Genomic DNA, 24413 nt, shown 5'->3' on the forward strand with positions numbered 1-24413 from the left:
TTTACTACAAGGCTTAAGAGAGGGAGAATCACACAGAATCTTTGTTTTATGGAGATGATCCTATAATCTATTCTGTGCCTCTGATGCTGTGTGCAGGCATCAAGGAGGAGACAGAAACAAAAAGCATCACAAGAGGTGAAGCCCTCTCTCCATATATGCACAGGTCCTTGGATTTTCTTATCTGTCCAGCTGAACTGGACCATTTTCACTGTTCCTCTGGAGGAAGGCATTTTTCAAAGCCTGTTGGTTTCCTAAAAAATTCCTTTTTGTGCTGCTGCTCTCAGTCTAAAACGTGAAGATGTCTTTTGTTACTTACCAAGTCCTTCCTGATGTCCCACCTTCCCAAAGCCAGCTGGTCTGAGTGTCCTCAAGCGTTTGTCAGAGGGGCTCACGGGTGTTTGTACTGCCCGGGAGAAGCGCACACTCCTGGCGAGTCCCAGCATCAGCACCTCAGGGGACCCTGGCGCTCTCTGGTGGAGAGAAAAGAACGGGATCCAGCAGGGAAAATAGAAGGAAAAAAATTTAAAAACGCATCTTGGCATGTTTCAGTTTCTAAATACTCAGGGTATTTCGCTGAAGTTTTGGTCAATATATTTTTGGAGAGTCATCATCACAGAAAAAATAATAGTCGCAAAAATTATTTTCCTTTTTTTCCATTGCAGTGCCAGGTACATTCCAAGCAAAATGTCTGTTGTTAGCCTTTGTCCCTTTTGCAAAATTGTGACCACTCAGGAATAGATTAATTATCAGATATGGAATCCCAGAATGGTTTGGGTTGGAAGGGACCTTAAAAACCATCCAGTGCCACCCCTGCCATGGCAGGGACACCTTCCACTGTCCCATGCTGCTCCAAGCCCCAATATCCAAAAATTCCAAGGATCCAGGGGCAGCCACAGCTGCTCTGGGCACCCTGTGCCAGGGCCTCCCTACCCTCACAGGGAATTTATTCCTAAAATCTAATTTAAGCCTGCTGTCTTTCAGTTTGAAGCTGGGTTTCAAGAAAGGTAAAAGTGTGATGCTACAGGGAAAAGCAAAATTGTTATAATAATGTTATAAAAATGTTATAATAATGACACTTATAAATTATGACACAAAATTAGTGGGTGGTATACATGTGAGCTATGGTTAATGCAAACATCATGGTGCCATTATTTGTTTTCACACATTCTTTTCTTTGTGCTCTGGTTTTGGGTTAAACCATGACCCCTTGAGAGCTGCACTGTTGGTGCATGAAGGGCTTTAAAAGTGAGTACAAGTATCCAGGGTGAACCAACTTGGGTCAATTCAAGTAGAATTGAAACATGGCTCTGCAGCTTTACTTTATATCTTAATACATAATTCAAAATTATGATTGGTCCAAATAAAACATTGTGACCCGTCTGCTCTGAAACTTGGCCAATTTGTCAACAATTACATTCATGGGGCATGGTTGTTTTTTTTTCAAGACAGTTTTAGGACCTGTATTTTAATAACAAAGCTCATTTCTGATCTGATGAAACACTCAGCTCCTGGCAGTGTGTCTCCTTAAGCAATTAAGAGATGTAGGCATTTGGGCAAAGAGGAACGAAATGACCATAAATGAATTGCAGTTTTCCTGCTATGAGGTCATGGTGGACACACTGCTTTTTCTTCTACAGAGATTGGTGTTTGGACAGATCAGATGTCTCCTGATTTTGCAAATGAACTCAAAATAAGAGCAGTTAGGTGGAGGTCTAATGATGTCATCACCTTTTTTTATATGGAGCAAGACTCAGAAGAGGATGCTCTGTGGAGGACACGAGTTTGGAGGGTTATTCCAGATCAAGAACCAGACGTGTCCCAGCCTCCTCATCTTCAGACCAGCTCCAACTTATGGAAGCTTCCTTGGTGGCACATCCCTGGTGTCTGGCTGCTGAGCACCTTCCACAGAGGCTTCTGGCCATCCCACCTGGTCTTTGCACACCCATCACCCTCCTCCTCAGGCAGCTGTCACAAAGACCCTCAAGTGCTGACTCAGACGGATGGGATGTGTCCCATGTGCTGAGCCTCACCTCGAAAGGGGCCACAGAAAACAGACTGGAGTCCACATGAGGGCAGGACAACACGGGGGAGCAGTGTTCTGGCTTTGTGCCTCAACTCCTGAGCAAACCTGCCACAGCCAGCAGGAAGAAGGACAGAGCTGTTACCTGTCTCTGGGAGAAAGGCTGAAATGCTGCATGTGAAAGGGGAGGTGGTCCCCTCTTCCATGGGGGGACATGCTGAGGGATCACATTTCAGGAATGAAGATTTCCAGGTCTGCTTCTGCCAGCAGAGCTGTCAGTGAGGGGGATGCAGTGGTTCCACCACAGGCTGAGGCTATAAAATCTCAATGAAAACATGGTTAGAGCCACCTTGCAGGTAAAGGTGGCATCACACAGACTCCTGGGATGCTGCAAAAAGCTCTGCTGGCCAAAGTGTAGTTTTGACAAACTAAGCATGTTTTACACTGCTACACTCTCCTGACATAGCACTTGTTTCAAACCTCCTGTTAGACTGCATGAATGGCCTCTTCTGAACCTTCTCTTTCTTTCATGTGGAAAACAGACTCTGGAGCACAGAGGCAGACAATCTGTGGGAAAAGTTTGTATTGGTTTTATCTCTTTGCAATGTATTTGTTTTTGTATTTATTTTAATTCCAGTGACTGAATATACTCCTTTTTTTCGTAAATTGTTAACAGCTTTAAAAATGAAATTTATTAAATAACTATGATTAAATTAATTAACTATGAATAACTATAAGCTGTGATGCTTATTTCTGTAACCTGGCACTTGGGGTAATCTCAGATCCAACACTTTCCAGTGCTGGAGTGGCCGGGGAGGCAGCGCTAATCTGAGGCATTTGAAGGTCTCTTCTGACCTTGATGAATCCAGGACTTGGGGATTGCCCTGGGCCAGGTGCAGCACCTGAACCCTGGCCATGTTGAACCTCATGAGGTTCTCGTGGTCCCACCTGTCAAGCTTGTCCAGGTCCCTGTTCCTGAGCTTGTCCCTTCCTTCCGTGGTGTCCCTGCCCTGCTCAGCTTCCTGTCCCCTGCAAACGTGCTGAGGATGAGCATTCATCAAAAATAGAAAGTTACTGAAGAATAGAAACACATTTCAAATTTCTGACGGACTCAAGGTTCCCTGGTAAATCAATATCAAAGTAGAAGGAGTTTAGTTTCTTTTTTACCAAGAAAATATTAGAACTGAACGGTCAAAATCTTTTAACTGTTTAAAAATACTCTTTATGTGTAACCTCCTAAGATCACTGTGGTGGAACAGTAGACCAGACTATCAAATAGCAGACCCTCCGTGCAGTCCTGTTGGGACAATGATGGTGACAAAGAGCTTGTTCAGGACAACTGGGAACACGTGAGCGTCCACAGCAATGGGGTCAAGCCCTTGCTGCAGCAGAAGGACGTGGCACAAGCTGAGCTTTGAGCTGAGTGAAGAAGAAGAAGACGGGGAGCAAAGACTGGGAGTTTTTGCAGAAGACGGGCTCCCAGGCCTGGGCTGAGCGCGGGGCAGCTGAGCCGTGCCCCAAGTGCCGCTCTTGGCCTCGCCTCCTCGCTGGCAGCCCAGGGCCTCCTCGGAGGACGGCGGCTTCTCCTGAGGAGCAGGTGCCAGAGGCAGGGACAGAGAGCCCGGTGCCTGCCCAGCTCAGCTGCTTTTTGTGCTTTTCCCAGGCCCTGAGGGAGCAGCTGGCTCCCCCAAGAAACGCCGGTCCCGCTTCAGGCGGGCGCCATTTGCTGGCCCTGCCTGAGGGACAGCCGGACAACCAGGGCCCGCTGATGGCTCCAGGCCGGGCCCCACAGGTGTGGCTGGCCCGGAGCCTCCCCGGCGTCCTGAGGGAGCCACACGGGGCTGCCTCTGCCCGGGCGTGTGCTCCAGGCCCAGCAATCCCCGGCTGCTTTGCTCCCGTCCAGGGGCATCTCCCCAAGGCCTAAAGTTACGGTGTGGCCAGCCCCAAAGCTGCAGCCATGGGGACAGTTGGTGCCGGGTGGCTCAGGGGTGAATCCCAGAGAATCATCAAGGCGGGAAGAGATCTTGATGGTCATGCAGTCCCACCGGCACTCCACACTGCCATCATCACCCCAAAACCATGTCCCCAGGTGCCACATCTGGACAACTCTTCAACACTTCCAGAGATGGCGACTCCACCACCTCCCTGGGCAACTTCTGACAGTACCTGACCACTGTGTCAGGGAAAACTTGTTCTAATATTCAATCTGAACTTCTCCTGGTGGAATGGAAGGCCATTTTCTCTCATCCTGAAAGGATTACGTGCTGGTCCTTTGGGATTGTGCCCACACAGGAATGGGCACGCACAGGAGGTGTTTCTCCAGGGATGTCCCTGCAGGACTGTGACACAAATGATTCTTCCAAAACAGTGAAGGCTGAATTTAAGAAACAGTACTAGTAAGAAAAAAGACCACAACCTCCCCACTCACAAAACAAACAAACAAACAAAAAACCCAAAACAAAGAAAGAAAGAAAGAAACAAAAAAAAAAGAATAGGACTAAGAATAGGAATAAGAATAGGAATAGGAATAAGAATAAGAATAAGAATAAGAATAAGAATAAGAATAAGAATAAGAATAAGAATAAGATGCAGAACTAATAGTAGTAAATAAGAACAAGAAAAGAAATAAGAATAGTAAGTTGAACGAGAATTACGAGAAGATAAGGAGAAATAGTAGTAGTAGTAGTAATAAGAAAAATAAAAATAGTAAGAAAATGAAGGAGAAAAATAAACAGTAGTAGTAAATAATAATAAGAATAAGATAAAGAAGAAGATGAAACAGTTGTAGAAGTAAATAATAGTATCAAATTAAAATAAACATCCACACAACCACAGAATGAAGGAAAGGACCTTAAGGTCCTCTAGTTCCAACTAGTTATCTTCTGCTCTCTCTCTGAGACATCTTTCCTATGTTTTTCTACTGCTCTACCTCCCCTTTCTTGGTAAATAAAATCCATGTTAAATAAAATCCCTATGTTGTCCTCATATGGTCTCCTTTTCACCTTCATTCGGGCAGAGGCCTCTCTCCCTCATGGGCTCATAACACCTGCTCAGGGTCCTTCCAGCTGCCAGCATTCCGGGATTCTGTCAGCTCCTCACTTCCCTCTTCTTGCCTCTGCTTCGGGCTGGGAATGTGCTTGAAAATGTCCAGCAGCTCCCTCGAGAGGCAGGGCAGAACCAGCACCCCGAGAGCCTCGGGAATTCCCCTCTGTGGTCCATGGCACACACTGCAATGGTCTGGAATTCCAGCTTCCAGCAAGGACAAGATGTTCCTACCCTTTAAGGCAAAGCTCTGAAGGGGCTGAAAGCCAAGTGGAGCAAGATCTTGCAATGACATTGCATGACCAGCTTTCATAACTTAATCAAGGGTTGTTCTAGCATATGGATTGAGAAAAAAAATCAGGCGAGGGTCTTTGGCTGCGAGTTACCACAGGTAAAGAAAGTATGAAAGAAACAGAGCAGGCACCTGCCCCATACCCACACCGAAACCATGTACCTCTAGGAAACTGGGTGTCCCCTCCATGTCCCCCCACTCTCCGAGGTACCGGACACCCACTCCAAGCCCTTCTACCCCGGGCACCAGGCGCCGTCCCGAGTCCTTCTACCTCGGGGCACCGGGCGCCCACCCCGAACTCCGCTACCTTCGGGAACTCTGCGCCCCTTTACTCCAGGGCAGCAGGAGCACATCATGCGCTTGTCGTTCCCCCAGGGGCACCAGATGCTCACCCCAAACCCCTCTGAGCACCAGGTGCCCACCCCAAGCCCGTCTCCCCCCTTCCGTCCCTGCCAACCACCGCCGCGCTGCAGGACGTTCGCCTCCTGGCAACCGCCCCCGCGCTGGGCAGCGGCCAGAGCCGGCGCCGGGCCGAGCCTGCGGCCGGGGCCGGGCCCCTCTCCACCGCCCCGGGGCGGGGACTCGCCGTGGGCGGGCGGGGCAGCGCCGCGCGTCCCAGGGCAGCGCCGGTGCCTGCGCCGGCGCCCGCGGGTCGAGCGAGCGCTGCGCGGGGCTGCGGCCGCCGCTCCCCGCCGGGCGCGCCTCGCACGGCTCCGGAGTGGCGGCCCCATTATGGTCAGCCATGGCGTGGCTGCCGGGCGGGCTGGCCGAGCTGCGCTGGGGCGCGCTGGTCGCCCTCTTCGTGGCGGCGCTGGCCACGCTGGCCGTGTACCTGGTGCAGTACGCGCTGCTGGCGCTGCGGAGGGGCCGCCCGCCGCCGGCCCCCGCTCCGCCGGCGCAGCGGGACGAGCTGCTGGAGGAGGGCGGCTCGGTGCTGGCCTGGGCGCTGTCGCGGGGCAGCTGGAGGCGGCAGTGGCGGCGGGCCTGGGTGGCGGCGCTCCGAGCCGAGGCGGCGGAGCGGGCGGTGAGTGCCGGGGTGCAGGTGATGATAGATGGACGGAGGGAGGGAGGGAGGGAGGGAAGGAAGGGACGGGGGGTGGCCGGCGGCGGCTCCCCCGCGCCCGCCGGGATGCGGCCGGCGCCTCCCGGCCGTGGGGCATCGCTCCGGGCGCTCCCCGCTGCGAGGAGCGGCTGTGGGGACGCCGGGACTTGCTGCGGGGATGTGCCGGGTGTGTTCCTGACCCTCCGTGCGTGTGTTTGGGTGTCTGCACGTGTGTGTTGGTGGCTGCTTGGCAGGGGTTGCAGGAGGGAGCCGGCCGGCGGCACGGGGTGGGCGCAGGCGTGGGAGCAGGGAAGGATGGGGAGGAAGGAAAGCCCCGACCCCCGCAGCCCCTGGCAGGGGTTCGCTCGGCCGATAACATTGTTGGGGCGTGGGGAGGAGGAAACAATGGAAACTTCCTGGCCTGGGCCTGCGGCCCGTCCTTCGGCAAATAATTCCCAGAGCTGGGCTTCCCCCGGCATGCCGCAGGCCCTGCTGTGTGTGCTGTGACTCCAAGGGCTGGTGGCCTCCGAGCCCGCTGGATGGTGGATGGGATGCTCGGGGTTCGGTCAGGTTGCCGGTACCCAGGTCAGGAAGGATGCACAAAACAGGAAGGATGGTGTTTATTCCCATCCCATCCTTTCCTGGAAGAGGCTCAGTGTGGCATCCTGCGCGTTGGTGTGTGATGGTATGTCCTGTGAGGTGAGGAGGTCAAGTGAGGCTGCGGCAAGCTGATTTCCTTGTCCTGAGGACTGAGCCCTTGTCAGGTCAGTGCAAAATGCTGAGGATAAACTCTAGGAAGTGGCGTGTCCCCAGGTCTCTGAATTTGTGTGCATTTCAGACCTAAGAGGTTCCTTCTTACGTGTCAGAGAGCAGGCTGGGGAAGAAGGAAGCGTGGGGCAACATGTGTGTGTGAAAGATAAGGAATGAAAATGAACACTTCCCAAGTATCATTGTAAGTTGGGCAGTAGAAAGAAAATATTTTGTGCACCCTTTCACATGGCACGGTGCGGTTGAGAAAAGAGTGGGCTGTGCTAAGAAATGAAGGTTGTTTGCCCTGCACTTGTGGAAGAAAAGGATCTAGACAGCTTGAGCACAGGTGCTGGGAACCGAAAGTAACCAGACACAAGTGACAGCTTCCTGTCCCTGAGCAGAGGGCAAAGCCCCTGGGACAGGCGCAGGCACACCCTCCGTGCCCAGGTGAGCAGCTGGAGCCGGGAGTTCAGCACCTGGCACTGCACTCGTGCTGTCAGCCTCCCAAAACAATGTCAGCAGCACGAAGCTAATGAAATTCCTGCGTGCAAAACAACCTCGGGTGGTGAGGGAAGCGGGGCTGAGTGCTCCGTGTGGGTAGCAGGTGAGGAATGCAGTGCTGATGCTTCTGAAGGTATGACCTCAGTGCCCAAAGGCTGCCTCGCCTTGCTGTCTGTGTGACGACTGAGTGGCTGTCATCACTGTCTGCCTTCACTGATGAGGAGGGCTGGGCAGGGGAAGGCTTCTTTCCTCACCTCTGCAAGATGATATTTGGGGTTTCTTAGTTTTGGCATGGCTGCTGCAGCCCTATTAGTGGGCCAAACCAAACACGCCTTTCCAAGCTGCAGCACTGATAAATCTTTGCTGAAGAACAGCAGTTTTGCTGGACCCTGTTGTTGTTCATGGACTTGGCTCTGCACTGTGCACCTTGATATTCTACTACAGGGAAAGATGAGTTGTGATTAGGCCCATAGTTATGTCCTAAGTATATGTTTTCAGGCTCTACCCTGTATTATGTAGTGAGGTGTCATGCAATTAATACATGGAAGTTTTGACATACATTTGCAATTCCAGGAACTTGACTGGCAGTGCATTTTTTATCACTTGTTTTCAGGTGATGGGTTCATCACCTAATGATGCTTCTTTTTTTTTTTCCTTAGGATTCTCAGTTGCTCACATTTGAGGAAGATGACCCAGCAGAACCACTTGAGCTAGCAGTTAAAGAAGTTACCAGTGTTGTAAAGTCAGCTGGAGAGAAGGTAAACTTTGGATTTGTTGCCTTTGGTCAGGAAATCTTTTATTAGTGTGAGTGGCAAATTTATTTGTCAATAGATCTGTACCCTTGACCTGTGTTTGTCAAAGCAGGTAAGAGGCTGCCTGTAAAGAACCTGTGCAAACTGTCTGCATTGATTCACTTCTTTCTTATGTTGTGAGCAGAGTGTGCTCCAGGGCTTCCTCCAAATGCACAGGGTTATGCCAAGTTTATAGCTACACCCTCAGTGAGCTCATGGAGCAGCTCTCCCCTCCACCTTCACAGTCCTGATGATGTTTCCCCATCCTGTTGCTGAGGTCTGCAGTGGGAACTGCATTGAGAAGAAGGAAATTTCTCTCCTGGGACTGCCAAACATCTTTGTCTGCCTCTTGCTGTTTGTGTGGCTGATGACAGGTTTGCTTCCTAAGAGTGAGCTGAGTAAGGATCAGTGGGACAGGTGCAGAGTCCTGAGGATGAAGTCATGATTCTGCTGGTCCTTGTGGTCAGTGAGGAGCAAGTAATTTCTTTCCTCCTCTCCCACTACAAATACTGGGAGGTGCTTCAGTGCCTGTGAAATTAAATAAGGCAGAATGTGGCTCTTGGAACTGTAAAAATACTTTAAAAGGGAAAATAAAACCCTATATAGGTTTATTAGCAATGATAGCTCCTGCATTTTTCTCCTAGTGACTGGTTACATTAGGCACCTGCATCAAATTAGCCTGATGCTTTTCTTTTAGTTTTGCTTTGTTATTTTGCTTTGCTCATCTGATTTAGATGCTAAGCAGCTCTACTATGATTCCTTTGAAAACTATGCATGCTTATCTGCCTGATACACAGCTCAGAGGCACACCCTGACTGGTGGCAGCTGGGGATTGTTAACATGTAAAGCTGTTTGTGTACTTATTTTCTCCCTTTTTTTAAAAAAAAAATTATTTCAGTATCCTGAAATAAATGGGTAATAAAGTCCCTGCCACAGCAGTGGGGCTGGAGAGACTGGACTTGGTAGGGCTGTGGGGTTGTTACTTATTCTGTGCCACTGGAAGATGCCATGATGGGAAATTGTAAAGAGAGGGCACTGCTAGGTCTGAAAGTGATGTGCTGTGTCATGTGTGAAGCCAGGACCCCAGGGAGAGCTGCTGCAAATAACAGCACAAAAAACTGCTGTCTTGCAGTGCAGTGTCTAAAATGTTGCTGGAAGGGACAGGCAGGGCTGGGTTGAGCCATTGCAGCATCTTAATCGAGGTGTTACACTGCAGACAGAAATCTGACGTGCTTTCAAAACAGCTTAGACTAATAGAAGCACATTTTAAAAATTGTTGGAATGAGACAGGTTTGTTTTCATACACTGGGCTCTTCTGAACTGTGCCAAAACCCATTTCAATAGTCTTGTGCACAGCTGCTGGAAAAAGTTCTCTGAATCGTTCTTACTCCTTCACTTAAGGTACAACCTGAATATTTATTTGAATTACAGGGTATAATAACCTTAGGGTGGCAGTCTGGTAGCTATTTTTCCTTCTTCTTTAAATGCATACCTTTCTCTAAACACCTCAGGATTTCTCTTATATGATAATTGTGTCTTATATTTCCTGAGGTAACACCAAGAGTGTTTGTTTTTTTTGGAGTTTTTTTGGTGTTTTCTTTTTTCCCCCGTCCTCTTCAAACTCTCAATGTTTGCATGTGAAGTCGAAATCTCTCTCTGCAGCTCGCCCAAACTCAAAGTTCTGACAGAAATTGGTGTGTGCTGCACAGTGCAGTGCTGCAGACATGGTTGGAATGCTGCTGCTTCTCAGCTTGGCCCAAGCTGTGGTGATAGGAACAGAGCTGCTCTGTGGCTGGAGGTTACACCACACTGCCCCGTGATAAAGCCTTATTTATGTGTTGCCTTCACCCCAATTTTGGGTCAGAGCCTAAATATATAGAATGAAGTGTCCTGTTTTCATTGTGTGGTATTGGTTGTTTTGTTTTAATAAAGTAAACATTAGAAATATTCTTGGTCTTAGCTTTTTCTGCCAGCCTTTCCATTAGTGCAGTCTATTTCCAGAAGACTTGAACTTCACAACAGAAACAGCAACAAAAAAGGCAATGAGAAAGAGGATTCTCTTGCTGGGGACTTGGCACAGAGGGTTGGATGGAACAGGCTGTGGCAGAAGTCTGCCTTTATTTTTCTGCTTCATACTCAAATGAAAAGGGGTTAAAATTCCTTCAGAGTGCCATTCCTTAAATGTCACTGCTGCGCTCCTAACTGGGACCATTCCTGGTGTTTATTTCTGATTATTTTTGGTGGAGTGAACTACCCTGACCATGATTTACAGTTCCTGTTGTCTTTTAACTCCCCATTTTGCTTCAAAAGCCATGCCAGACCTTTGCTGCTTTAATGACTGGGGTTTTTTTACAAGCCTAGATGGAATTATAGCCCATGGAGATTTTTAACTTGGCTTTTTTTAGTTTTTGCACTAATATAATCATTTCTTCTTAATATGTTTACTCTTCTTTCATGGTGCTTGCTGTCAGTAAATGTATTATGAAGGGATTATATTTCCTTCCAGCTTTTGTTTAGCTTGCCTGCATAAGTTGCTCCTTAGATCTCCTTTTACAGTACTGTCCTGAGTCTCTCCTGTGCATCCATTCTCAGCAGCAGCTCCAATTAAATCCATATTTTTGAATTTGATGGCCGAAGGGCCACACAGGCCTACAGGTAATGCAAGGAGGCAGCTTCTTTTTGGCTCTGGAAGTACTTTCCTGAGGGGTTTTGGGCTCCAGTCTGCCTCTCCTGTGGCTGCTTCACGCTATGAGTGCCTTGCTGCATCAAGGTCTCTCTCCCTGTGGTGCTGTCCTGATAATAAACTGTCCTCTGTGTGAGCAGGAGTTGTTAATTCTTACACACACACACTCTCTGGGTATTTGTGTTGCATTCCTCTCCTGTGTTTCAAGGTCTTTCAGCTCGCCTGTGTGAGGACCTAATCTTCCCTTGTGTTGCTGCTTCCCAGCTTGCTTTCCTGAGCATCACATTTTCTTTCAGGTTTTTCCTGAGGTATTTTGCACTTTTAACTGTGTAATAGGTTTGGTGCCTGAAAGAATCTTTGGTAACCTCCAGCTTTCACCTTCCTGCTCACTGTACTGTCCTCTCCCTTTCAAACATCCCAGTCCACCTTAATGGGGGAATGATGGAGTAAAAGCTTAATTGTTAGTGGGGTGAGCCTACAGAAGTAAAGAAGACAACATTATGATCCAGCCTTCTTCAGAACTGAGTGCCTGGTCAGGGGAGGGCATCGGGGTGGGGTTTGTTTGCTTCACTGGAGGTCATCCTGGGCTTGGCTCTGTCTGTCTTCCAGCTGCTGCTGCAGATGTGTTTGAGCCTCCTGTAGGCTTGTGCCACATCTGCCAGCTTGGCACAGGGATCAGGGAAGCCTGAGCACCCTGAACTGTCTCTGCAAGTGAATTACTGTCCAAGCTACCACAGCACAGACTGGCAAACCCCTCCTGGAGTTTTCTGTCTCCTCTTGGTCTCTGTGTCTTCAGCTGTGCTGTGTCTCAGATGGTTTGGAAAGGTTTGCATGACAGTGAGGCCAAACTAGCAATTCTAGTTCTGGTATTGATTTATATTCCCCTTTCTGAAATACAAGTACTAATTCTGTCTTTGCACTTCTGCTTGTTTATTTCATTCCCTCATTCCCCATTTTTTCCACCTATTTGAATTTGAATGTGTTGGTCTCAAAGGAGTGGATAAATTCACATGTTCCATCACCTTCTGCTTTGTTTCTGTTGCTGACATGGAAACTCTCTCTCCTGCACTGAGTCCATCCCTCACCCTGCCTTCACCGTGGTGTTTATCACCATTTGGAAAGCTGGTCTGAGGTTTTCACTGTATTTACAGGCAAATTCAGTTTGATACTGGCTCCTAAAAATCCACACCTGCCTGTGCATGGGTTAGATATTGCATTTGTCATCTCCCCTTCATTTGCCCTGGTCACTTGGTCAGTTGTTTGGGTAAAGGAGTGGAGAAGAAGCTGGGAAAACCCCAGAAGAAATGAAGGAATTGGCTCTGGTAACCAAGGAGATCATGTAATTCTTCTAAACAGCTGAGTGCTAATGACTGTCAAAAGGCAGAAGTTTTTGACTTGAAAAATTTTCTTGTGGTGAGGTTTTGAGCCAAGCACACAAACTGTCTGTGTGGCCATTGAAAATGTAAGTTTTCCATGCCAAAAAGAAGAGCCTTTTCATAGTAGAGCCCTGTGAGACAGATGGGAAACTGAGGGTCCTAAATCTCACAAGGAGATCAAGGCAGCTTTCACTGTGTGGCTACCTCATGGTTAATTCTGATTCTCTTGTGAAAATGTTAAATATTTGTATTACTTACGTACTACTGAGTAACCTCAAGTAACCTGCTCTTTCTGGAAGTAAATACCAAGTGCAGTAAAAAGAATTTCCTTCTAGAAAACAAACAGAAAAGGCAATCAAGGCCCGTACTGCTGGGGGTTTTACAAACACATGTGGTGTGGTCAGGGCCTGGGGAAGGTGAGGGAAATGTTCCCCATCAGGGTTGTCAGAACTTCCCCTGAAGTCACAGCCAGGGAGGGAACCTGCTGCTGCACTTGGGGAGGGAAGAGTAGAGAAAAGGGAACGTGTAATGCCCAAATTAATGGGGTGCCAGTGCCAAAACTGAAACCTCAAGGCAAGAGGGCACCGTGTGTGAGGACCAGGAGCATGGTGCTTTTTGAGATGAAGCAGCTTCTGCTGCTGCTTCAGGAAGGGAAACTGAGATTTTAAAACCTGTCCAGAGGAACTGCAAAGGGAAAAAGTCTGGATATAGAGGGGGAGGGCAAAGTGGGGGAAGGGTTTTAATGGCTGTGAGTACACAAGTTTGGATACTTGACTTTCTCAGAGAAATAGTCTTGCTTGAACTAGAGTGCTTTTTCAGTCTCCTGCGTTCCTGTGGTTGCTTATCTGGAAGAGAATTGCTTTTAGGATAATTGTACTCAGAGTTTCAGATATGTGTGCAGGTTGTGTCACAGCATCTGCAGCTCAGTGGAGCTGGGTGCCAGCATTTTGCATGTGGGCAACTGAGCCCAGCCAGGTCTGGGAGTTTTGGCCACAGCAGCTCATCCCATGATGAGGATGTCAGGTCAGGGATGAAGAGGAGAGGCTGGAAAGAGCAGGAATAGCCCTGGCAGTGGGTGATTAAATACCAGCTGTGTGTGGGGAGGGATGGCAGAGGACTGGGGAGGAGCAGGGACACAAAGGTACCTGAGGAAGGGCTGGCAACTCCTTCCATGGGAGATCCCCAGAGCACATGGAGAGAAGGGTGTTCGTGCCAAGGGAGGTGCTGGAGGAAAAAAATACCTTGATATTGGTTTCTTTGTGCTGCTATTTCACCTCACCCTATTTCTGCTGATTTAGGAGATGTGTCTTGCCCAGAAGTAGGATCACAAGAGGAGCTGGGGGTGACCCCTCTGGGAGCTCAGAATCAGCTGGTCCCAGCTGCTGTGCAGGGCTTGATTTTTAAAGAACAGTTTGTTATAAAAGTGACAGGTTTTCTAGACTCTAAAACACAAAGGGTTGATAACTGGGGATGTCTCTGGTAAGGGGAGTGGGAGAGAGAATGAGGAATATAAATGAAAATGAGGGAGAACTCTTTCCCTATCAGTCCAGGTTCCTCTGTTCTCTTGTGCACACCCATCCTTCCTCTTTCTCCCCCTGCTAACCAGAAAGGGCTGCTTTGCCTGGTCCTCCCTTCGTCTGTGCAGAGAAAATGAATTTGAAGAAGCAGGTTGGAACAAGGCAGGGGGAGAAGGAGCGGAGCACGGGAAGCTTCAGTGTTTTTCTTTGTGTGCCTGCCATGGGGGAAGTGGCCTACATATTGCTGCTTGGGTCTATCAAAATCACCTGCTACACTTCTAAAGGAATGTCACTCAGCAAGGGAAGCAGCAGTTGCAGTCTCTTTAATCACCTTTTCACCACTTGTGGCAGCATCGGAGATGAAAACAAAGCTGCTTTCTCTTCAAATTCTAGCCCAGAACTCTGCTTCTCTCTGTATTCTGACTGCATCATCCATCCTGCTCCCAGAACAAAGGGGTTCACCTGACTTAAATACATGTTATTTTCCATTTATAAACATGGAACCACTCCTTTTGATGATTGGATTAAAAATTGGCAGGTGGCTGTATGTGAGTACCACAATTTTTTTAGTAAAAGTGAGGGCAGAAGGGGAGTAGGGCTTAGTAGATGTCATTGGCAGAAAATAAATTAATCAAGTTTGGACTAAAAGTCCAAACTTCACTGGTCTGGCTTTGAAATGAATGGTAAAAATACACATAAAAAACTGATTTAGCATCTCTTGACAAAATGCAGAAAGAAAAATGAAAGTTCTGCAGCCTGCAGTGTGTGTTTCCATCCTTTACTTGGAATTAAACATGATTAAGAAATAAGTGGCACACTCAGTTGCCAACTCTCTGGCCACACTTTTATTTCTGTTCAAAACATTAATCAACCATGTACCTGGCAACCGTGGCTCTTGGACATCCAGAAATTCCAGATGAATGGCTCTGCATTGCATGTACAGCAAGTCCAACTTGTTCTGAATGCATTGAACTTATGGATGTGTGGAAAAAACATGTATGGATGATAAAACAGTGCATTTAGGATATGGAAGTGGCAGCAGTTTTTGCATCAGACCTGTCCTTTTTCCTCCTCTTTCCTCAAAAAGAGGGAAGAACCTTTTCCTTTTCAAAGTCTTTAAAGACTGTGTCAATCTGAGTGAAAGGAGAGATTCTGTGTTTCATCTCAGCTACAAGTAAAACAAGCAGCTGGGCTCTTTGTTCTTGTTAGCTATTAACAATCCTTTCTATTTTACCGTAATACTGGGTGTTGGTGTTGTTTGTGTGGGATTAAGGTCACAAGTTACTTCTGAAGGAATCTGCACTTTGGGAAAGGGGAGAGGTGAGGAAGACTCATTTGTCCACTTCTAAACTATAATTTGCAAAGATAGAACCTGAAAAGGCAAATCTTACTGCTTGTGGGTGTGGTTGGGATTTTTATTTGTCATATCCACCTCCCCACCCCCTGCTCCTTTGTAATTAAGTCTCTACCTTAATGGATGTACTCAGGCCCTTGATAAAGCCCTGGCCATCCTTAAAATGTCCCCCAGAGAGCCCAGGGAGATGAAATGTATTTAAGGAGAGACTGATAAGGATCTTCCAGGAGTTACATGATTCCTCTCAAAGCTTTCAGCTTCAATTCCAGTGCCCATAAGTGGAGCAGTAAGTGCACAAACACAATTTAATAGCAGCATGCAGAGTTTTTGTCAGACAAACCTTGCAGGGAATTATTTGTCTGTGCATTGCATTGACCTGGTTCCCTCTGCCTGAGTCAGTGGGGACAGTGACAAGCAGCTCTCCTCCACCAGCACATCTGTTTGCAAAACAAACATGCCTCTGTGGTGTGATGAATAATTTCTGACTTCCACCCCATGGGCTTTCCCGTGCTGCCAGGAATTTCTGCACACTCCAGGAATTTTGCATGGCAGCTCCAGCAGCTCATTTTGCAGAGGGGAGGGAGCAAAAGCTGTCCACTGTTTACAAACTCAGTGTGATAACAAGTTAAATTACTGCTCCTAAAGTGTACTGCAGTCAAGTGGCACTCAGACTTTTCCCAGACATTTAGCTTTGTCACCACGTTTCAGGCTTTCTTATTTTGGTCAAAGGTTTGAATAAATTCTTAAAGGCTCCTGCTCCTCCTTACCCACTGAGAGCTGGAATTACTCAGAAGGATCTTCTGCTGTAGCAGCAGGTTTATTCCAAATTTTACATTTTCTTTAGTTTCACCAAACTAAAGATTGTGTGGTAAATCAGCTGCTGCTCAGAGCAGAAGAGGAGAAGAACAAACATCTTTGCCCTCTTGGAGCTTTTAATACTAGATCTGTGAAATGGAAAGGAGTCCTTGTCAGGCAAGGAGTTACTTCTGAATTAGGTAACAATACAAAAGAAATTTTGGGAAATACCATAATTTGCAGGTATTAGATTTCATGTGCAGATTTGAACACTTGAACTATGTGCTTTTAGAACAATTTGCAGAAGGAAGTGGGAACATGAATGAAATTGTTTAGAAATTTCCCATGTGTACAACTTAGGACAATTATGCTAGCTTAAATTCCTTTCTTATTTTCTTTCTTGCCTTCACCAGACCTTCTGAAGACTGAGTTGTTTTTCCCTTCATTTCCTCTCATCCTTTCCCTTTCTCCAGGTGGTTTCTTGCAATGTTGTGGGGGATTCTGTGAAATTCCTCGTTGCTGTTTCATCCCCTCCTCCCGCGGCTGCTGAAGCTCAGTCGTATTTTGTGAAGCTGTCCCCAGTCCACCTGCAGGTAAAGCCTTAAGTGTTGTTCTCTCTTCCCTTCCTTTTGTTTCCCCTCTGGGGCAAGTGGTAAATACAGAAATTAAGCTGCCTCTTCAGGAGACTGGCGTTAAATAACATGTTGGGTGGACTACTTGGATATCTAGAATTCTCTTTTTTGACTGGCATGAACTCTCAAAGCTCAAACAACTTCTGCCTCCTTAGAGTGTCACTTTAAAGTTACCTACTCAGAAACTGGTGTCATTCTTCCTGTGCTGAGCCTTAGCGTGGAGATTGACCTACAATTTCCTTACAGCACACCACAACAACTCTGCAATAACTCTTTTCCTGTCCACAGCTTCAGCTCTATGTGAAAGACAAAGGAGAAGATGTCAAAGTTGAGTGGTTCCTCATTAACACCGATGAAATCAACTTTGAAATCCAGCCAGCAGTGCAGGAGGTCAGTCAGTTTTAGTTGTTGTAATGGTAGAGTAATGGATGAGTCTCCATCCCCTTGGTCCAAAATGTGGTGTAAAGCATCTCCTATGGATCATCTGTCAAATTCCTGCACCTCTGAAATCCAGCAACACCTCTCAAGATCACTGAAACAAGTCTGTATTTGACAGACAAATGACTTTGCAAACATCTTTCATCCGATTTCAAGGTGTGAAAAATGTCTGTTCCTAAATATCTTCTCTCAGAACACTTCTAAAATAATAAAAAATCCCCAGTTGTAGTGGTATTTCCATCAAAGCAATTAAAACGTTCCTCCTTCCCTAATTTAAATCAGTTTTGAAGTCTGGCAATAATGCATCAGAAGCAGCTGTGAAAAATACAGTTATTTAAGGAAATGGTGGATGATCTAAAAATATTTTGATGCTTTTGGAGTTGCACCTGATCTTTGTGTATGAGCACTGATTCATTGGGCCATCCCCTGCAAGAGTTTTATCTTGACTTGGATTCTCTTCTGCCTTTGACCCTTCACAGTTTTTTATTTTTGGCACAAATGTGGTGATTTAACTGTTTCCTACAGCTGTGGGGGAAGACTTGTTTGTGTTTTGTGAAGTAGGTTTTTTGACTGAAGGCCTTGTTAAAAAATAATTTTCTTGCAGATCTGCTTCTAAAGACCTGTACTGAGAGAGCTACAATCATAATAATTATTACCACAGCTTTTGTCCATAAAAATGTGAAACTCATAACTAAAGACAGATGAGCCTTTTGAAGTGTGTTTTAATGTGGGTTTTACCATGCACACGTAGCATGTAAATGACCTTCATATGCTGGGGTGGCACATTTGAGCAGTCATTAACTATTAAATGCTTCCTGACAAACACAGATGACTCTGGTGCAGTCACTGGACTTCACAGTCAGCTTTTTGCTGGGTGCCCAAGTCCAGCTTTGCAGAGTTGCACCTGTTCTGCTTTGCCTGCATGTTTACAATGAGCCTGTTAAGTTCTTCATTCATTGGAGGGCTTTATTTTCACTTTTGAAGTTTGTATTAGCACTTATGGGAGAGGAGAGGCAATAAACAAAGGGCTAAAACCTGTGAGCAAGCTACACCTGTGAAGCTCCAGCTCCTAAACTTCAATGTCAGCTTTTGTGTCTTGTTTTCTTCCTCTTTCAGAAGCAGTACTGTGTGTACAAATAAATACCTCTAATTACTTGTGATTATCTGCACAGTGGTTTTGACATCACACAAGCTGGGTGTAATAACCCATTTTCTCTTGGTAATGGCTGGGTAAACCTGAGTTGTGTTGGGCAACCTGGCTGACTGGTAGGGTTTGGATTTACACAATTTACATCATGTGCTGATGTGCCCCAGGCTGGCTGTGGTGTACACCCCTAGCCCAAGTCAAACCCAAAGTGAAACCTGTTGTCTTTATCATTTTGGGGTGGCAGTTTTGCCATTATGGCTTGTCTTGTTGAGAGAGTTGTGTGGAGAGTTACTTTCCAAAAAAAGGATGGCTAAGAATGAGCCAGAGCTGACAGGAGACCCTTTAATCAATCTCCTTTCCAAATAACTATGGAAACAAAGCAAATACCTATGAACAGGAGTCCAGTGGCTGAGGTTGCTGTTGTTACTGTTAAATAACAGATGTCACATTAGGCTGATGGCAAAGCACGCAGGCAACTGGGATTTTACAATTTAGGTAAGAGCAGGGGAGGGAAATTACCTCCAAAACAATGAAGACTAACCATAATTTATCTGCTTATTTAAGTGACTTAAGTAATGAAATTGCTGTTACTGAGGCTTTAAAAAGCCTAATTTACGATGATCTTTATTAAAGTGAATGAGTATTACCTGTTTCCTTGGTGGTTATTTGAGGGCACAGGGTGTAAATGCAGCAGATTTTTGTGGGACTGGCCAATGCTGTTGTATGTTTAGAACATGTCATCAAAGGCCAGTTAGGTGAGAAGGCAGTACAACAGCATTTCTGTTCACAGCATTCCTGGGATTTTTTGTGAAACACCCTGAATGTTTCTCTAGCACCTGGGTAGCTGGGAAAGGCTGTTGCTGCCAGTCTCTAGGACATGTCATGCAAACTGCACTTCAGTGAAGTCTCTCAGTGTGGTATCAGATAAAAAAAAGATGGATGGGTCCTCTGTTTTTAGGTCAGATCTTTGTCTCCTACTTCAGTCTTTCCTTTAGAAAAGAAACCTCAGTGAGATTTCAGAGCTGTTGGGTTTCAGACTGTCCTTTCTGGGACAGCTGGATTTTAAAATCTGTGCCCTGTGGGTACCTGAGCAGACAGAAATTCCTGAGGAGCCTGCTGTGAAAAGCAGGCATTCTCCAGGAGCACAGGGAGGACAGGGGCAGTTCAGTCTCTTCATACAACTTAGAATTAATCATGTGAAGCTCCATGTGAGTACACAAAATCTGTGCTGTGTTCTGACCCCTCAGAGGTTGTGGTGCTGAGCACAGATGACCAGGAGATTTTTTTATGGGCAAACTACAACTCAGTGCCCCACAGCACCACGGCTCTGTCCATATACTGCACTTTTCAGCAAGGTTGAAGACCTTCAGGAGATGCTATAATATTTTTTTCAGCGCAGCACAGGATTAGTTTCTTCTCAGCTGCTGCAAGCTGGCATAACTCCCATTAAATCAGTGGAATGCTGCAGATCTGCTTATCTGATGACCTGATCTGCTCTCTCAGGGGAGTGCAGAGCAGTGCAGAATCTTTAAAACACCATCATAAGATAAAAACTGTTAAAGAAACTTTCGGTTTTGTGGCTAACAGCTGTGTCTTCCCAACTCTCAGAACAGCATGAGTTTTTCAGTGTTTAATTCTGGCTTTCCTTTAATGCATTATGGAGAAATTTAAGTAATTCTTTGCATGATCTGTTGTTGGCAACAGAACTTGTGTCTCTCTGACAGAGCTGATGTTAGATGGCTTTGGTGGTTTAGCTATATACCAAATTAATTTTTACCTCAACTTCTTCTGAGTTTTGAGAAGCCTGGTTGTTTGTCTCCTCATAGGGACAGACAGCAGGGACATGTGCAATATCTGAAACACTCACAGATGTCTTGAAGAACCTCTTCAGCTCCGCTTCTCCATCTGTAGAGCTGAGTGTGAGGCCTGCAGATACAAAGGAGGTTCAGGTAAGGCTCATTCCTTCCAAAATCTTTTGGGAAGTGTCCTTCATGCTTTTATTACATATTCATGACTGACAACTGAGTAAATTTCACAGTGTTCAGTGACAAGAGCTGGGACACGTGTTTAGAACAGCACAGCCCGTGGCAGTGGAGGCTTTGTTGCTGTTCCATCCCAGCTCACCTGTGCTTCCCTGTGCCAGCATGGCACCAGGCTTTGGTGCTGGCATCTGCACAGTGCCCCTTGTCCTGGTTGCCTTTTGCAGAATGTACAGAACACGAGCCTTCTCCCCCAGGGCACGAGTCCTCCCAAGCCTCCGAGGGCTCACGACCTGAAGCTGCTGGTGAGGAACATCGCGGTGGAGCCGAGCGATCTCCGTGCTGCAGGTACCACACCCCAGGGCTGCTGCTGCACTTCAGGCAGCCCTGCCCTGGCTTTTCTTGCTTCCCTTTCAGCTGAGGTAATGTGGAAGTTGTGGGTTACAGCCTGCTCTCAAAAGAAATTGCTGTATTCTGAAAAAGACTTCATAGAATCACAGAATGGTTTGGGTTGGAAGGGACCTTAAAGCTCATTTCATTTCACCCCCTGCCATGGGCAGGGACAACTTCCACTATCCCAGCTTGCTCCAAGCCCCATCCAGCCTGGCCTTGGGCATTCCCAGGGATGGGGCAGCCACAGCTTCTCTGGACAACCTGTGCCAGTGCTGACTTAATGTGTGTTTTGGTTTATTTGAGTATTTAAACATCTTGTTCTTCTTGTACAGAAATCCATCATTGCTGAAAACAGATTGAAATGACCACATGTATAAAGCTGGCTGATTATTTTCTGGCTTTTAGTTTTAATTTCTAAAAGTTCTCACTTTGGCTGTACCCAAGATGAGGGGCTCAAATCCAGCTCTCCATTAGCTGCTGGCAATGACATTGGCTGGATTCAATGTTACCTTATTTTTCTTTACTTCAGAGTGATTTGCAGATATATCTCAAACTCTCCTCCTCTATTAGAAACTCCTGAAAGGTATTTTTTTTGTTATCAGGGACATTTTCCCCTGATGAAGTACCTCTGCAGGTAAAGAAAGAAGGTGCCTCTTTCAAGTGGAGAATGAAGCCAAGAAAGAGGTCACTGCCTAGTGGAGTTAGTGTTGGCTTTGGAGAGCAGCACCAGGCCTGTCCTGCAAGGCTCAGACTTCTCCAAGTGCAGACTGAGGCACAGCTCAGATTCTCTCAGCAAGAAATACAGATTGGAGGCTCTGTTGTTTGTAGCCACTAAACAATTCCATAACAGGATTTTTAATGGAAGCTTGCGGCTGCTGAATTAGGCAAGGCAGTAGTTTTAGATAAATATATCCTGCTTGCTGTTCTCCTTTTTTTCAGTTAGAGGTAATAGATTTCTGCCCTAGAGTCTTGTGTAATGCTGCTTCACTCATCCAAAATCTCTGCAGAGCTTTTTTTTTTTTTTTTTTTTTTTTTTTTTTTTAAAGAACAAATTATTTTTAAAGCAATTCTGGAACTCTTGGCTGTGAAATGTCCTTTATCAATAAAATATGCTGGCAACTGCAACCCAGTAGAGTGGAAAGTGTCCCAGCCCACAGCAGGGTGTTTGGAATGAAAGGATCTTTAAGATCCCTTCCAACCCAAACCATTCTATGATTTATTATTACTCTACAATTTTGTGGTGCAGACTAAACTTTCCAAAAGATTGGGTCATTTTGCCTCGCTTTAAAAGTCATGAGATGAGATGAGGTACCTTTGTGTGCATACAGTGCATAGAACAGAAGATTCACCTTAGGAAAATCACTGCACCTTCCCAAAAATTAATAGGAAAAAGAGACAATTCATGTGCTCTGCTCTGGGAACACAGCTGCTGAGAGGCAAAATCCCCATTTGCCATTCTAACAGGAGATGGAGGGAATTTTGCTGGTTCCCCAGCAGCTCCTGGAATGTAAATATTTGGAGCTGAGGATGAGAAATAAAGCTTCATAATGGCCTTTAACTGGTGCACTTGAAATCTAGTGAGAATCCTGCACAGCTGGAAAGGTGCTGCCTTCTGGACATATCTTGCTGCCTTTTAACTAATATTTCCTTCCCTAGTAATGATTAATTATCCTGTGGGAACCCAGGCTCCATGGGCTGTGCAGTATTTCAGGCACAGGAGCTGGGGAGGGGCAGCTTGTCCATGCTGATGAAACCATGCAGGACTGATGGATGCTGACAGGGTTCACAGGAGCTCTGGCTCTCCTGTAGATATCTTAGTTCACCTGGTGAGTACCCAGTAGCAGAACTCTGGTCCCTGTTTTTATCTCCTTAGTTTGTGTATGTAAACAAAGGTCACCCTGGATTTTGTGCTGCGTGCCCTGCAGGGAATCACTTAGGGCAAAAGTGATTTCTGCTGGTGAGGAAAAAGCAGTTAATTGTTCACAGCGGGGCAGAAAAGCTGCAATACCCTGTTGGGTAGAGGGTTTGTGGCTCAGGTGTGGTTCCAGGCAGGGCTGTGCAGGGTCCCTGCCCTGGCTGGGGATGTGGCAGCAGGACCAGGCTCAGAGACACTTTCTGGGGGAGCAGAAGCCAGCCCAGCTCCATGAGAAAGGCTGAGCCCCTGAGAAAGCAGCTCAGCTGCTTACTCCGGGGTCAGCTTGGATCCCAAATAAGCTGTGTGTACACGGTGCTTTGTCTCCTCTAATCACCTTGCCAAGCCCAGGCTGCCTCTGTGCCTGAGGTAGGGCTGATCCACGGCCCCAGAGCATCCCCGGAGAGCAACTGAGAGCTGCTCACAGCAAATACAAACCCAGATTCTTCTGGGGAACTGGGGGCAGCATCTTTTGTTTGCTTTGCACACAGTCGGTACTGAGCTTTTTGTTGCTTTCCTTGATGTGTTGGAAGTCTGGGCTTAAATTATTTCTGATGCTGTGAAAGCCGTATTAAAGAAACTGTTTTAAGAGGAAAACATCAGGCAAACTATTTCCCCTCGGAGCAGCAGTGGAACTACTCTTAATATGGCAATTTGCAACACTATCAAATTCCGAGATCAAGGCAGAGATAAGTCTGCAGCAGTGCTTTAAAACTTGTTAAAAACCACAGTGCACAAACCACTGTGAATTAGCACTGCTGTCATCAGTCACTTGCCAGCAGAAAAAGCTTATTTTCACGTCCAGATAAACCACTGTGACTGTGGCCAGGAGGAACTTAGAAAACTTCAGGGTTTTTTTAAGCAGCTTGTGAACAACTTTACTCCCTCCCCGCCTCTCACCCACAACATCACCTGCTCACTCTTTGTCTCCCCATCTTTCTGGATCGTTTTTTGCCTGCATTTTGTTGCTTCATGGCAGGATTTAAATCGGGCTGTCACGTTTCACAGTGTGTGGGGTAGTTCATAAGACAGCAGTGATGCAATAGTGACCTTTGCCATGAATGTCCTCGGTGTACAAACCGAGGGAAGGCATTTATTCTGTGGGAGGGTGAGAAAGTGTCTGCAAAAGTCTGTTCAAAACTGCAGTGTGCAAGGAAAGGTTTTTTCTGCATTAAGTGGCCTCTTGGTGACAGAGCATTAATAACTGGCTGCTGATTTTTCTTGTCCTTACAGGCAGCACAGACCTTGTGTGTATAGTTCAGTTGAATGACCCTATGCAGAAGTTTTCCAGCTCTGTAGCCAAAAATGCTGCACATCCCTTTTGGAAGGAAGAGTTTATCTTGTAAGTAACTTACCTACTGAGAATACTTTTACACTAAAGCACTTTTTTTTTCCTTGAACTGTGTGAGAGACGAGTGGCATTTTGAAACAGATCCATCTTGGACTTTCTCTGTGTGGCCTCAGAGAAATCTGGAGCTGGTGGGGACTTCAGGAGATCTAATTACCCTCTGCATAAATATGAGATACAGGTCTCTAGGTGTCCATGGTAGAGACATGATTCTAGTGGATGACAGCAGTCACAGGCATAATAAATCACCTCATGCTTTCCTACAGTGCCAGAAAAGAAGTGTTAGCACTTCTTTTAGGTAGCAAAGGTTTAGCTGCCTGAAAGCTAGCAAGGTTTTGCTAGGTTTTGTTAGCAAGGTTTTGAAGTTACTTTACTGTAAGAACTGCATTTTAAGGAATCTA

At 46.5% G+C, this 24413-nt stretch overlaps 1 protein-coding gene and 1 long non-coding RNA gene across 9 annotated transcripts in view; one reads left to right on the forward strand and one right to left on the reverse strand.

The window, feature by feature from the left end:
- The window catches only part of LOC135291546 (uncharacterized), a 10885-nt gene extending 5616 nt beyond the window's left edge, over positions 1–5269 (reverse strand). The window contains exons 1-5 of one of the 6 annotated variants that reach the window (XR_010354362.1): positions 2969–5269; positions 2501–2587; positions 2166–2334; positions 1729–1765; positions 317–470 (exon numbers count right to left, since the gene is read on the reverse strand). This is a non-coding gene — a long non-coding RNA (uncharacterized LOC135291546). Of the gene's footprint in view, positions 1–316; positions 471–1728; positions 2031–2165; positions 2588–2968 lie in introns of all 6 variants that reach the window. The other 5 variants (XR_010354367.1, XR_010354358.1, XR_010354357.1 and 2 more) reach the window with 5 other exon arrangements.
- A 76-nt stretch (positions 5270–5345) lies between these two features.
- C2CD2 (C2 calcium dependent domain containing 2) overlaps positions 5346–24413 on the forward strand; it is a 36009-nt gene continuing 16941 nt past the window's right edge. The window contains exons 1-7 of one of the 3 annotated variants that reach the window (XM_064405808.1): positions 5346–5453; positions 8307–8405; positions 16637–16756; positions 17084–17185; positions 20207–20329; positions 20587–20707; positions 23898–24006. In XM_064405808.1, the coding sequence (XP_064261878.1) occupies positions 5361–5453; positions 8307–8405; positions 16637–16756; positions 17084–17185; positions 20207–20329; positions 20587–20707; positions 23898–24006 (767 nt within the window). In that variant the 5' untranslated portion in view covers positions 5346–5360. Of the gene's footprint in view, positions 5454–5965; positions 6379–8306; positions 8406–16636; positions 16757–17083; positions 17186–20206; positions 20330–20586; positions 20708–23897; positions 24007–24413 lie in introns of those variants that run through there. The other 2 variants (XM_064405800.1, XM_064405804.1) reach the window with 2 other exon arrangements.

Source organism: Passer domesticus, chromosome 2 (assembly GCF_036417665.1).
Source record: "Passer domesticus isolate bPasDom1 chromosome 2, bPasDom1.hap1, whole genome shotgun sequence".
Lineage (NCBI taxonomy): Eukaryota > Metazoa > Chordata > Aves > Passeriformes > Passeridae > Passer > Passer domesticus.